Consider the following 16,006-nt stretch of genomic DNA (forward strand, 5'->3'; position numbering starts at 1 on the left):
CAGGTTGCTCAAAATCTCCCACAACTTGGAATGAATTACGCAGTCAAATGCAGAACTCAAGTCCACATAGACCAGATAGAGATTACCGCCTTTGGCCCAGGCGTATTTGCCCATAAGCAGGGTCAGATTTAAGGCCTGTTCGACAGTACCCAATCCCTCCTGGAAACCGAACTGTAAGTCGGTTATGATCTTATTCTCCGAGGCCCAGTCCCGAAGACGTTCCAAGATTAGTCTTCCGGCGACCTTGCCCAGAGAGTCCAGGAGGGAAATGGGTCTGTAGCAGGCTGGGTTATCGCGGTCTCCCTTTTTGAATATGGGCAAAAGGACAGAAGAGGACCAAGAATCAATAAGGCCAATCTGAGAGACTGCGGACATAACCTGCGTAACGATTGGGGACCATAGGTCCAAGTTACTCACAAAGATGTCAAGTGGCACACCATCAGGGCCGGGGGCTTTACTAGTCTTAGAAGAAGTCAACGCAGCGGTCACCTCCACAAGATCGAAGTGGAGGTCAATGGGATAGATATTATTATCACTTATGGAGGCTGCCTCCCCAGATCTGGAGCTCTCGGTTGTTAGCGTGGTGTCCCCAAAAATCTGTGAGTAATGAGCTACCCACGTTTCGGCGGGTACTGCCACATCTAGATGGCGAGTGGCAGTCGCATCAGCTAGAAAAGGGGCCCTAACTGTTTGATCACTCAGCTGGGGCAAGGTCGTGTAATCACCCCTTGCTTAGGTATAGTATTCCTATATCTAACCTTATATATAGACACACAGTAACCTATAAGTCACTCCTATGGCAGGCCTTAACAATCCTGGAGGCAGAGTGCTTGGTTATATGTGAGATGGTGCTCTAGCATGAGCTGAGCCTGTCTGCAGCTTTCGGAACCATGTCCTTATAGCTGTTCTATGATATCGCCATACCATATACTCTTAAGTGCCTTGTAATCCTCGCGGTTGAATGCTAACTTTGGTTTGGCTTTATCTAAACATGTCGTGTAGGGTGTCATACGCTTTGGAATACTACCCCCTCGCCAATTCTGGCGACGGGGGTAGCATTCCACCCTTCTAGAGGGAGAAGATATGTTGTTGCTGACTATCCCGGTTAAAGTTAACCAGAGCCCCAGCGTCACAAAATGGGCGCTGCTGCCACAGACACAAGTCTGACCTCCTGCTGCTGGGAGTCCTTCCAGTCACGGAGGTTTGGACAATAGGTTTCCTGCCTGGAGAGGTGCGAGCACCACCCCAGACAGGACTTTGTGAATTGGGACAGGGAGGGCTGAATAGATTGAGACACTGCCTGGGGCACATTAGGTGCTCCATGCATACCCCAGTTCAAACCGGTTGCTGGGGCACTCCAGCCCCAGCTCTGGCGCGCAACTGGACAAAGGAAAGGGGGTGTAACCACGCCCCCTTCCTGGTACCACCCATAGGAGGGACCTAGAAAGTAATCCAGCCCTTTTTAGTTGTATAAAGGTAGGAGCTGAGTCCTAGGACTTTAGATTAATCCTGGAATCGAAACTTGACACAAAACTCTGGACCTTCGACGTTCTGCTGAAGCTGAAGACTGAAGAATCTCCCTTGTGGCCAAGGAGTGACCACCCTGGGCAACCAGGCACCATCCAGCAAATCAACGGCTTGCTTTGTCGACGCTCCCGCCGGGACCCGAGCACAGACCCTGACAAAACCCAGACTTCCAGACCTCTTTGACCCTCTCTTCACGTCTGCAGCATAGCTGGGATCCATGGAGGCGACGAGACACGTGGGACCGGACATCTTGAAAAGCCTGCAACTTGCTAACTGTGCAGCTCCTGAGGTATCCTCGAAGCTGTGCACTGGGGATTGAGAAGCCCCGAATCCGAGCTTCACCTGCACTGAAGATCAGCCCTCCACACTCCACGAGTTCTGCGTGGGGCCCTTCTGCTTGTGTTCTGCTCAACGCGTTGTCCGGTTGCTGGCCCGCTGGCTAGTAGCCTCTGTGACGACAATCCTTTTGAACCAACTCGCTGGTCTGGTTGCTCCAGACTGGCCCTTGCCTCCCTGCAAAGGTGAGGCACCTCAGACCTTGCTGGTCTGCACCAGAAGCCTTCAATGAATCCTGCTTGGGTTGCCTTTGCCAAGGCTTGTTGACTCCAATCCGGCAGTCGACCCCTCCATCTGCGAGAACCTTCGTGGGACAGCTCGCCTCCAGCACCTGGTCGTCCTCGACGCCTCCTGGTCCGGGTTGCTGAAGAGACAAGCTTCAAGACAGCAACTGATTGCTGCTCGACGTCGTCTGGTTCCTTCCTGGTTCCACCCGGTCACTGGCTAGTGACCCAGACTCTGTCCCCTCAGCTTTCAGGTCCTCTTCATCCTCGATCCACCCTTGGATCCACCCGGACATCATCCGCCTGGTCGCCTGCAGCATCTTTCTTCACAGGCTTCATAGACTTCAACGGCGAAACCCGACACATCTTCACACCTATGCACCCGCTTCCTGTGGGTGAGGTAACGCGAGTACTTCGGTGCTCCCAAGGGTATTGACTATCCAAGTGTCTAGGTTTTTAGTTGTTTCCTTCTAACTAAACCGGAAGTGTCCTAAATCCTTCTTTATCTAACTTCTAAGTTCCCATTGACTTTACATTGACTCTTGCGTGTGGGTAAAGACTCTGCACGCGCCGCCTGTGGGCCTCCTACTTCTAAACTAAGGTTCAGATAGTGTAGCCCCAGCGATTCCCTAGGCCCTAGGCCTTACCTTTTCTCGTGACGTGGTACTTATACCACTTTCTTAATATATGGTTTGCATCGCCCCTAGGGCCTAACCATAAATTGTGTAACTTAACGTATTCTGACTAAGTAACTTGTTATGTGCTTTGGCCTCTGAGCTCATAAAGAGTTCAGAGGAGTGTGTTAGTAAATAAATACATATATATTTTATATATATCCTGTGTGGTGTCCTTTCATTTGATATTCAAGGGGTTACATATGGTAAAACAGCTGGCTTTACACGCCCTCAAGAGTCTTAGCCTAAGACTGTTCTGTCCACGCTACCACTAGGATAGCTGGTCTATAAGGTTGACTTACAACCATCACCATAAGGGTTGTTTGGACTGTTGCAAGGTTCTCACTAGAATAGTGAACATCATATACCCAGGCCAACTTCTCACACTGCTCTCCACAACTACCAGCTTTCTAAGACCTCTAAAATTACCATAAGGGTCATCTGGAATAGTGCAGGATGCCCACTTACAAAAGTGTGCACCATATACTAAGCCAGCTTCTCACAGTGATGATGTAATATTGCAGGAACCATGAGACCTATATACTTCATTTTGGCGTCAAAACATAAATTCTGAGGTCAAGTAGTCTTCTAGAGACAGAAAATAACTCCTCAAAGAAACCCTTCAGCCATTTTCCAAAATGTCAGCTCTATAATCATGTATTTTAGATATTATATTGGTTATTTATTTTAATATTGTTTTTGTTTCAGGTTTTTTCGTAAACATGAGCGAAGCAGGTGGTAGTAGAGGATCTTTACCTCCTGACAGTGTTGCTAACTGAAAAATCTGGTGACTTCTTCAACAAAGAAAAATGTGTCTTATGCCAATCTAATCTGAAAGCTAAGGCCAGCAGACATTGTTCTACGATCCTGCGGGAGAAAGCGTTTATTGAAGCGCTGAGGGCCACTGAGATGGGGGGAGTGTTGATGACCCGATAGATGCTATTTTCGTACACACTGGCTGGTGATGACTGTTCTGTGTGCCGAGTGCCACCGGCGCCTGCACTCTGGATAATACACATATACTCCACTGATGATCAGAAACTCTGCCACACTTGAAAGGTGCGTGGAAGCCGCGACTAACACATAAATGAGAGTCATGGGAGGCGGTCTGGCTGGCCGGAGCAGCACTTGCGTAACTGCTGACTTGGGGCTGCATTACAAGGACGCAGAGTTGTAAAAGGTGAGCTGGGCACGAGGTGTGTAACGATAGACGGAAGCGCCGACTGACTGCGTGATTAACATCTATTGAAGTCCCTCTAAGCAGTACCTTACTTGACTATTTAGTCGGGGGAGTGTACCCCTTACATTCCTGTTCTTACCCGGGAACTATTGGCTATGTCGTGATTGTCCAGACCGGAAGAGTGGAAATTACCTAACAGCAGCTCTGGGGTGGTGTACTCAGTTGCTAGCTTGGAAAGTCGGAGGGTATACAGTGATTGGAGTCCCTACACTGGATGGAATCAATCTAATCGGATGCGACGGAATGGCGGCACGGCTAGAATCAGATAAGACGGGATCGTGCTTCTCCAGGGGTTCTAGGACTGTACAGCTCAATAAGCTAGATCGCTACACCATCCCTAAGGGGTCCCCGGGGGAAGTAAAGAAGATGCCATCGGTGGGAGAAGAAGTGCTAACAGCTCCCACCAAGCCAACACTAACGGATCTTATGCCGGCCTTCAATGGGGTGCAGGCATCACTGGGCCAGAAGATGGAAGCCCTTGACGCCAAGCTGGACACTGTCACCATCGAGATGGGATTGCTCCGGACAAACCTTGCGAAAACTAATGAGGTCAAATCACTCGAACTTAAGACAAATGGCCTAATTGACGATGTGAGTCAGCTGCAGCGGAAGGTGCAGGGCCTCAAGGCAGCGAGAACTCTCATGGATTGTAAGCTTGACGACTATGAAGGAAGGGTCAGGCGTAACAACATCCGCGTTCTTGGTCTACCCGAGAAAACAGAGGGCCAAACCCCAGATCTGCTTATCGAAACTCTTGTTCTTAACTATCTTAAACCCAAGGGACTTAGTAATCTATTCACAGTTGAGCGTGCACATAGAGTCCCAGGAGGACGGCCGAGACCGGGAGCGCCCCCCCGTCCTATTATCGCAAGAGACCTGAATTTTCGGGACAGGGATGTGATCTTACAAGCTGCACGGAATGGACCCCCATTTCAGTATGAAAACGTGACCCTCTCCTTTTTCCCGGACTTTACCCAGTCGGTCCAGAGACAGCGTCAGAGCTTCCTTTCAGTTAAGAAAAAACTGAGAGAAAAAGGACTAAAATATGCAATGATGTTTCCGGCCCGGCTTCGCGTAGAACTGAAGGGAAAGGCATGGTTTTTTTAAAATCCTGAGGTGGTGGCGGACTGGTTGGATAGTGTGATTGCCTCAGAGAAGGAGGGCCAGTATCGGGGCGAGATAGGAGAAAAAGAATAATGTGAAATTGTGACATTGGGCTTACACATTAATGTGCTGAGATCAGGGGAGGGGTGGGTTAGACATAGTACTTCTTTGATTTATTATGCACACATACATGAGGCAATGTATTGATTAGATATCGGGGTGGTTGCGATAAAGTTGGGAGCGGGGTAGGATGGCGGGCGAGTGTGGGCCCTCCCTCTGTTTTCTACCTCAGCATAGTTGTAGATTAGTATTGGGGTGCAGGGGGGCGACAGGCACACTGCTAGTTGGGGATGCGCGTAAGCGAAATGCAGAGGTGCAGGGTTGAAGAGTTTTTTGTAAGATTATGTGTCACAGTAGTGGTAAATGTCACATTATTGGTGATTTATTTAAAAAAAAAATTATAATAATCTGAAAGCTAAGTCACCATCAACTGTGGCTGGAAAGAAGAGAGTTTGAGATGCTGCAGAAATACAGCAAGACAAAGTTCCCAAAAGACTGAAACTGATGGGTGAAGAATCAAATATTTTATCATTGTAACAAGAGCTACAAGTCGTATACAATGGAAAAAAATGTCAAAAATAGCAGAAACCAGTGAATCACAACAAGAATAAGAGTCTTCTGAGAAAGCGACGACAACTAAACAATATGCCCATCCACTCAGACGATCAATGGCTATCCTTCATCCACCTCCAGCAATTGACCAGAAAGCAGAGGATCTTCAAAGTGTTATCTGTGGTTTAGCCAGAACAATGGCCAAATGGATTGGTGAAAGAACAAAGTCACAAAGGGCAAACATGTTATTATCAGCAGCTAGTTTCTTCCAAGATGAAGTTTTCAGCTGTGTAGCTCATCTAAACGTGGCAAGGCGAATGTAGTTGCAGCAGATTCGTATGCCCAACCGAATTGCATGCGTTCATACATTTGAATACATGAATGTACAATAAGCTCCCAGCAGCAATGTAACCGCCAGCCTTCAGTTAAGTTTGCACTCTTTGGAAAAGCAAATGAAGTTTTAAAGCCACTCTTGAGTGTGGGCTGCGGATTCATATTCCGTGAGATCGGAGAAATAATGGTCAACATTGGTGAAACTGTTTTGATCCATAATAATACATTAAGATTTTTCTGGTGAGAATGCACTATGACAGAATTTGTTTTTGTCAATCTAAAAAAAAGAAAGAGTCAATGATAGTGTTCTTAGCTGATTTGACTCCTGAAGTTCATGCTGCCAAAATAAGATCACAGAATGCAGTAAAATCAGCAAGTACCAGTTTAAGAAACGTCTTAAAAGATTTAGATTTTGGACATGATGACAACAGTTGTGATGCCCCAGAGCTCTGCAAATCATGGGAGTCAACAAGAATGCCTGCCTAAAGTTCTTGAGTTTGGGTTAGAAGCCAACAGCATTGATGATGACTTTGAAGATATAATCGAAGAAGTGGAAGACAATCCGATCAACCCACAGGCTTATTCTGTGCAAACATACTGTCTTTTCCAAATCATGTTTTATGAATAACATCACTGCAAAAAACAAAACTCCGCTGCACATGATGAGTGTCCACTCAATCTAAGACAATTGCAAAAGTAGAGAGCTAATCACTTCAAGTTATGATGACATAGTACGGAGCAGGAACTTGCTAGCAGCTCATGCTGCAAAATCTTGTGAATCCAAGAGCACACTACTTCTATGTCACTTTACCAGCAAAGGATTTACAATTGCTGCTCTTGATAAATTTGATGTTGAAGACAGCTCTTCTTTGTCTGAAACATACAGCACACATGATACTGACATGGTGCTTTTTCAAGACAGCACCAATGAAGTAGCTACTGGAAAACAAGCTGTGTCAACATATGCAAAATCCCTACAAGCCATTAACACATCCTAGTCTACCAGAAAGATTCAAAATGGCGGAGGACATATATGTTCTTCTACCTGATGCTGCAGTCAACAAAGCAGATTTAACTGAATTTATCATATTGTTTATTTGTTGCAGACTGAAGGATGAAGAAAAGCCAGTTACTTGGTGGGCTGGAATTTATACTCTGATATCCCAGAATACCTTCCCACTGAAGGAGGTCGGGTTTTTACCAGTAATATCATTTCCAGTCACAAACTACTCAGCAGTGTACACAGCTCTAAAAAATTTCAAACATGTTCTTGCTCAACTTGAAGACAAGCTAATCCTGCCAATTTTTTGCGATGGTGTTTTCTGTATTGTAGCGGACATTTTTACGAGCAATCCAGTAGAATTTGATGATCTTGATCCAATGATGGGCATTTTCCACATGACAAAAGTTGTGTTGCAGTGTGCAGGAAGTTATCTCAGGGGATGTGGCATAGATGATGCACTTATTGAGGTTGAAATCTTTGGAAGCAACACTGTCCAGTCAGTATTGGGCGGAACTCCTTTTGTTCGTTGTTTCATTACAAGGTATGCTCATCATATCTGAGGCTACAGAAACACTGCGTTGGAAAGCATTCTGGATCAGGAATAACAAATTTGGTTTTGCATGTCTTATCTCAGAAGTGAACAAGGCACAGGGTGCACTTTGTTCAAAAGACAATGCAAAGCGACACAATCAAAATCAGAAATAAATAAGTTCAAAATTAAAGTTTGTGAAAGAATGTGAAGAAAAATCTAAACTTTGCAAGTACTGGGGAAACGTTTTACACATGATAGCTCTGGTAAAAAAAACTTGGTACATGCTGAGCGGGAAGAGTACTGTGTTTCGCTAATTCGATTGAATAAAGTACCTGAGATATCGGTCCTGGTATTTGGAATGAGTGAAGAAGCTAGAGGTGGAAAAACCCTACCTCTACAGAAAATTCATCCAAAGACATTTGTGGTGAAAGAGAGAGAGGGAAGGGTCAATGCTGTGGCTTCAGATATGAAACTGGAACAGATGACCCAGAGATCACAGAAAAGCTACAAGGGAACTGTTGGTCAGACACATAAAAGTGAATATGCTGCTCAAAGGCAGCTAGTTTATCATGAAGTTGTTTCCATTCGTAATGTTTTGAGAGAATTGAGGAATTCAAAATAAATGGACCATTGTGAAACTGTTCCTCACCACAAACTTGTGGGAAAGAGAGGGTAAAGTTTTAAGAAACATGTTACCAGCCTTCTTCATTTCATGCAGCAAGGAAACCCCTTTAAAATTACTTACCCTGTGCGACTACACAGGTTTGCGACCAAACAATATGTGGATAAAGACCGGTTTACTAGATGTCCTGGAACACGGATTGAAACTATACGCAGAACTGAAGCAGGAGAGATTTGTACTGAAAGTGGAAAAGCTGCTTGACATAATCACTAAAGCTAAACGTTCACACTTTAAATGCCATAGTAAGAGTTTTGTCCTACCAGCCACTACAAAACAGGTTACAAAAAACAACTTGCGCAAGCACAGAGAGATGGATGTAGCAAAAGAAAGGGGTGAATTTATCAAGGACATTCAGGCACATGATCTTCGAACAAACGCATTATTTGATGAAGATGCAGCAACCAAACCAGTGAAGCATAAACTCGTACCAGAACTCGAAAAAAAACTTTCACCTCAAGAATTTCAATTTGAAAAGGTGTCCTCAATGAAAACAGCTGTTGTTGTGGACTAGATGTCACAATTGCGAATGGTCAAGATGTCATCCAATCAAATTTTGGAGAGGTCGTTCAGACTGTTCTTCAGTTATCAAAGTCAGTATGCACCTTGCAAGAACTGCACATTGTCTTCAACAGTTATCTTGAACTAAAGAATGTGAGAAAATCAGACAAATGTCTACAAGCAGAACAATTGACCTTGCTAGCATCAAAAATTCGGCACCTGTACCTGTGCAACTTCATAAATTCTGGTCATCAACATCAAACAAGATGAACTCGGAGAAGTTAACTTGCCAAAATATTGCTGATGCTTCAGTGAACACTGAATTTCCAATCACAGCAAGTGGAATGATTGTCAATGAGCAGTTGGTGCCTCCAGAGATATATTCAAAAGGTAAGGGCCATATTGTTCAAGAACGTGACAGCAAATTGGAGGAAGCTGACCTTCGTGTGGTGCCACATGCTGAGTGGGCTGTTTGAAATGGCTCCAATTAAGTAAATTGTACTGTCAAATGACACAGATGTTATTCTGCTACTTAGATTTGTAACAATGTTCATAAGTCAAGGACTGTCAGAGTTAGAGATACATTATGGAACAGGCGGGAAAAGACACTTGCCCAGTGTTCGTATCAAGGCACATATTCTTACGGGTGATGACACTATGAGCAAAATTGGAACAAAGCTTGGAGCTTTAACTGCTGAACCTGTGAAATTTCTAAAAGGATTTGCTGAGACAGAAGATGAATGTGATTTTAAAGATGTAGAAAAATACCTTGTGTTGGTGTGGAAATGCAACTTCTGACTGTAACACATTTGACAATCTTCGGTACACTGAGTTCAATTGATCAGTCCCGCTAAGTGACCTTCCACTGATGTCATATTCTGTGCGTGGACACATTAAAAGAGCATTCTACTTGATTAGAAGAGGATTTAAATGTTTTGGCTTATGCATATGTAGAGAAAGATCTGTGCGAATTTGGTTGGGAAGATATTGATGGGGTGATAAAACCTACAAAATTTCCATAGCCTCTACCAACAGAACTTACACGTACATGTATTCGCAAAACCTGTGCTACAAAAAGATGTCCCTGTCAATATTCTCTCCTCAAATGTTCAAGATTCTGCAAATGTAACACGAGCGATTGCTGAAACAAATAAAGTGAACTATGAAAATGTGTTTTTTACTCAGAGGCCCACAGGTGTTATAAACACTTTTCATGTTCAGATCATAAACATTGTTTGCGGTCTACATAAAGGGATTAATAAGCATCATTATTTGTTTTATTTCTATATACGTCTCTTCTTCCTCTAATATAGCAGTCATTTTGGAAAATGGCAGAAAGGTTATATGAGGAGTTATTTTTTGTTTCTATAAGACTACCTGACCCCCAACACCTATGTTTTGACACCAAAATGAAGTATATAAGTCTCATGGTTTTCAGAAGTATACATCATCAATGCAACATATCCGCCATTTCTATTTTTTTAAATGTTGTCCAGGAAAATTTGGCCCGAATTAACAATGTCTATCCAAGCTAAACTACTTCTCTAATGATCGGAAAACACAAATCAAAAACGAAAATCTCTGGAAAATAATTGTTTTACGGAGATATATCAGGGGGCCGAAATTATGCTACTCCAGATCTAACCCATAGATTACATCTTAATTGATGTCGCAAAATTGCTTGAATTTGAATCTTTCCAAGAACTCAATGACAATTGTCATTCAATCTGGAATCCCTACACTCTCCCACTGGACTGGGCCTTTGCCCTGTTCTATTCTATGGAATATCAACCTTAATTTCCCTGCCAATGTTTCTTTTAGTCATCTTGTCTAAAACATGGAGTACCTGTAGTTTCAGTTAAAAACAATTCATAATATTCCAAAATGTAGATATTCGTTTGATTTGTAAGGTGCCTAGTCCCTTCCACTTTCTCCCTTCCATATTATCCCTTCTTGAAGAACCAACATAGGCTTCTGATTCGCCCAAAAATTTGCTTTTACGGCTGTAGTTATTTTCCAGATTTTATTGCTGTCAAATGTAGATGGTGCACAGTTTCCTGTTTGAAGATTCAACGATTGGTTTCTCCTAACTGTCCCAAGAACAATAACTGTCACTTTTTGTGACCATGTTTTTTCAGTGTCTATCGCCAAGATGCAAACCTCCTTAACTCTCTCTATTTGTCCCGTATCGCCACTCATCTGCCTCAGAGACCAACTGAAAACATTTTGGTATGTATAGGCAAGGTTACCAGGGACCCAAGAAACTCTGGCATTACCTATAACATAAAATAACATTCTTTAAGTGCTTTTAAGCAATTCTCTGTCTTTCCCATGAACACTGCATCATCCGTAAAGGTGCGTTGAGGAACCAATCTTATTTACCCTGGGTACACATATATAACCTAACTTAAATTAAGGCACTTATTTCTGCTCTCATACCTACACCCTCTGATGCAATTGATAAAAGCAGCTGCTGCCCCGTTGCTCGCAGTGCATACCTGTTTCACTAAACCTCAAGTGACTAATAATGGTGACTTGAGAGGCAAAACGAATGCCACACCGGTCTTTCGGACGAGAGACCAAAATTAAAAGCCACTGCCCAAATTACGTAGGAAAGAAAATCACTGAACTTGCAATGGGTGTTCGACTAAGAGTTATTGTTATCCAATATTGTACTGTTATATCAGTTAAACTGTTGATCACAAGCAATGTTCTGCCACAGGGACATGTCTTAAATAGATCGCAGCATTCTACCAGATCTGCTTGGGCACCTCCCCCAAGAACACGTCATTTACATACATGCATGTCTTCTATACGATTGCTGACCCAGTTCTACATTTTCCATTTAAATTAGCTAAGGCAGGACAAAGGGCAATAGATCAACATGACACAGGACAATAGAGCATTTAATATAAACAATTATATTACCTGCTGTAACTGTAGTTTCACATGTTCGAGGCCCCCAATTTGCTCCCATAAAACGCATTTGCAATCTGTCAACCCAACAGAGCTCCGAAATGAGGATGGTTGGATCTTTTTAAAAGATTGATAGAAATGTGCCATGCAGATATTGTTGACAGAATCCTGCAATGTAAAATGAACACGATTTTCACATGTAACAAGATAAAAGATGACAGTGATAACTGCTGATGATGTGCCTAGGCGAATTATTAAAAATAGTGAAGGGTGAATTCTTGAATTAATCTTGGCCACAGACCAATATCCCACTGTGGCAGGAGCTGCCAAGTGTTTCCCTTCAAAAGAGAGTGACCTCTTCGGTTGAAGTGTGGTCAAAGTTAATTTGCACATGGTTGGTTCTGGTATGTAATAGCACAAGACGGAAAAATAATGAATGAATTAAATACTGCTCAGATTAAAGTTGCTTAGATTAATTCAAGCATTCTTTTCGAATCCCTTTTGATTTTTACTGTGACAACTCTAAACTTGACAGTAAGTGGATGGCCCTTGTGGGCAAATAAGTAATTAATTTATTGTAACATGCAAACGACTTAGGTTTTCACAAATGCATGTTCCTATAACAGGTGGAAATGACAGATGAAGGGAATACTATTGTTGCAGAATTTAAACCGCTCCAATTACAAATAAATACATTTGCCATTTAACGATTGCTTCTTTGAAAAGGGTGTATGTGGTATCAAATGAAAAGGCATGGGAGTTATTAAGGGCAAAAAGAGAAAAGAGTGTTTAAGGAGAAAGAAAGAGACCACGTCGAAAGGATGGTTTTTGTTAGTATTTCACAAAACAAAGTAAACTCAACTTCCCCATTTCAAAGACTGTGGTAGTAACCCAAGGATTCTATGACCTCCGACAATTAATCCTATGAATACATGTTTGTGACACCACAGTCAAACTATGCACAGTTGCTTGTTTAATATTCAATGAGTTATGCCGTCACTGCTGACATCTGCTGGCTCCAAGTTCAAACCTGTTTAAGGGCAAATTGTCTGTCCATCTTCTGCTATACAAAATCGTGTTATTTTTTAAAACAGTTGTTTTTCCTTGTACATGTACAATAAGGGAACCCCCCATACCTTAATTCAAAATGTACTTTCGCCTTTTGAGATTCATGCCCCATTGACAGTGGACAGCAAAGTGCATTTTCACACGCTGTGACTATAAGATTTGGACATCATTCCTTGAATTTGCAGAATACAACATTTTAATGCTTAGTTAAAATGTTGCAATAATTTGTGGTCACATTTACATCTGGTGATTGAAAGAGGGGTCAAGTCTTCCTCAACACTTGTCAACAACATTAGGGTTTTGACTTCTTTGGTAGGAGTCTGCAAGCTTCCTGAAGATACAATGGGAGGTATCCTTTCCAGAACCTGCATGGTATTAGCATTTTGTATGTCTGCTCTGACCAGCATCTCTAGGATGATTTATTCTCTGATCAATGACTTGTGTCAGGATGTGCAACTGACTAATGAACAACTGCCCAAGTAGGAGCCCCTTCTGCCTAGCCATACTAAGTGGAAGCTCCAACTAGGCAACGCTTTTTAATCCTGCCAGAATTGTTTCGCACCTGCTTCAAGAGACCCTTCTGAGATTGTCCTGCCTTTGAACAACCTTTTTGCATGCCATTTGCAAAGGTACTAATGACATTGTTCAACAACCTATGCTGCTTTTATCTGATACATTGAAACTATTTTAGGGTTTTACCTCTTGCTGCTTGTTCTGTTATCTTTGTGGTGCCCTTTTTTTTAGAAACTTTTCATACTGAAAATGTATACTCTGAGACCGTTCCCTTGTTATTGCCCCATGGCTAACAATGGAAAAATTGTGCATTCCAAACCTGAATTTAACTGTTACTCCCGAACACCTGGTGAGTCCTGACATCCATTTTGACAGACATGTTGCTATGCTCTACTCTGAGGTTTTAAAACAACCCATGCATTGAGAGGTCTTAGGCAGGGTACACTATGAAATTACACACATGATATGCTTGTCTGGTTTACTAATTTAATTCTCTGTGATTTTAATCTTCATGTGCTGAAATGCACAGTGTCAACAGTTTTACATTACACTTAGCAGTACTACCTAAACTAAACATCTTTGGTGCCTTTATGGATCAGAAGACAAACTGTCCTAATCTTTTAGTGTGCAAAATGGCTTAGATTTAACCTTACCAGATATACTGTATATTATTCATGAATCTAAGGATCGGCATTTAAATGAAAATACTGCCCCTTATATGTTGGATGATTCTATGCAGGATCTCGATATTGAGACACGAATGATGGCCCTATATCATTTCCAGTGGAATCCACTCCTGCTAAGTCATACAATAGTTCATAACCTAATATTTGTGAAGCATCAAAAATAATGGAGAAACATAAGCTTTTGTTCTGTAGCAGTTAATGTGCTAGTGTAAAACTAAGAACTGGGTGTCTATGTCTGTAAGAAAGTTTATTGTGGGATGAGTATTTTACATTCTAGGTTAATAAGCCTTGCCCATGAGGAACACGACGGCATGACGTACAGAAATAAAGAGGTAATAAGGATTTTTCTGGTGCCCATCTATGGATAATGGTTTTAGTCGGTCCCTGCCAAGCATGTCACTGTGCAGGCAAGCACCTGTCACACAACACTCAACTCATGTCAGTGGGGTTTTCCAGAAAGCATGTGAAAAGATTGGCATTGACTTTATGGGTCAAGTGCAGGGATTGTCTCATCACTTTGTACATTATTGAACTGGTAGATTATCATTTTATTGTCACCATGTGTTTGTTAAGGAACCCACTATGTGTAGCATTGTGAACTTTGAAGGGTGTCCTTTGCAATTTGTATATAATACTGAGGTGCTTTTTGGGTCCCAAGACATGAAGAATTACATGACCAGGTCTAGAATCAAACAACTCACTGTGGCTTTGTACAGCCCCCAAAGCAAGGATATGAGGATTGGTATACAGGACTGTGAGGGAAACCATCCAGTTTGTTACCACTTCTGGGATTATTGTCAAGGAAGCATTGAGGGACAGGTTTTGTAAAAACTTCATTCCACCACACTCTACCACAATTATCAGTCCTTTAAAGTTACTGCATGGCAAGGATCCTGCATGTAAACTTGTTCAAGCGCATATTCAACAGGGTGCATAAACATGGTGTCATTGATTTAGATGCAGGGATAGAGAGAGCACAGAGAATGCATGACGATAGTGCTGATAGGTATAACAAGTCTCAACATGCTAATTATTTTTCCTTTGGGTAAATTTCACCCAACTTTATTAATTGTCCAGCTTCTTTTCTGGTTTTATTGGGCTGTGAAAGTGGAAGGTGTTGTTACATTTTGCAGAGGTGAGCCACCTTGTGTCACAGCAGTGAGCGTCCTCGTGGACACCCCCACTTTATAGAATGTTGATGCGCTGAAGCACAGGATAATCATGATTAGACGCCTCGGTTACAAACCGCTTGAGCGTTTGGCATTTTTACATCTAAAGCTGAATCTTGAATAAACAGAAGCTGAACGTTGAACAAATAGCTTTTATTCAACCTAACGATTGTGAATATCTTACAGAAACATGAATCATTAATTTACACACTTTTATAGACCTGTTTACATATAAATACAAATGGCTGATCAAGAATTCTGCATACTATCAAAGTGCACAGCATTTTGTTTGTCATTTAAGATATGCCAAGCATGATCCCAACAACCTCTTGAGTTGAGCTTGCAATTACAAAGAAATCTTGTTATGATGACACAGATGAAAGTGTCTATGTAGAAGCGGTTCCAAAAAAACAGTAAACCTAAATAATGTATATCTTAACTCCTTTTTACGTATCTAATAGTAAAGAGTTGCAAGTTGGCATCTCTAAAACATACTATCAGTTGGTCATCGGACAAAAACATATCAGATATCTGACTTTCTATTTTCGTCTTCATGTAAAAACAGACTGCCTTTGGGTATGAACTCATTTTAAAATCCTAAATTCCCTGCCAACATCCTTTTTTTTTAACAGACGAATATGAAGCAACTTGTTTTGCAGCCATTTCCCTTTTAAGCAGATCTCTTTTTCTCGTGCATAGGTTAGATTCAGTATGCCATTGACAATCCTGTCTACATTAAGCCTAGTAAAACCTCAGTGCTGCGTGAAAGAAGTCCTTAAAATGAAAAGAAAGCCTCTACCTAAAACCTGCAAGGGTTCAGAAAAGTCACAGCTATATTGTGATATACCCAAACAGAATGTTTCCGTAACTTAATAGTATCTTAATATTG

General features: G+C 42.2%; 1 protein-coding gene across 2 annotated transcripts in view; it reads right to left on the minus strand.

Annotated features, from left to right (window-relative positions):
- Positions 1 to 16,006, minus strand: part of AFG2B (AAA ATPase AFG2B) — a 270,060-nt gene that overhangs the window by 141,840 nt on the left and 112,214 nt on the right. For both annotated transcript variants that reach the window (XM_078684773.1, XM_078684772.1), the window contains exon 5: positions 11,694 to 11,849. In XM_078684773.1, the coding sequence (XP_078540899.1) occupies positions 11,694 to 11,849 (156 nt within the window). The remainder of the gene's footprint in view (positions 1 to 11,693; positions 11,850 to 16,006) is intronic.

The sequence above is a fragment of the Lissotriton helveticus genome, chromosome 3_2 (assembly GCF_964261635.1).
Source record: "Lissotriton helveticus chromosome 3_2, aLisHel1.1, whole genome shotgun sequence".
Classification (NCBI taxonomy): domain Eukaryota; kingdom Metazoa; phylum Chordata; class Amphibia; order Caudata; family Salamandridae; genus Lissotriton; species Lissotriton helveticus.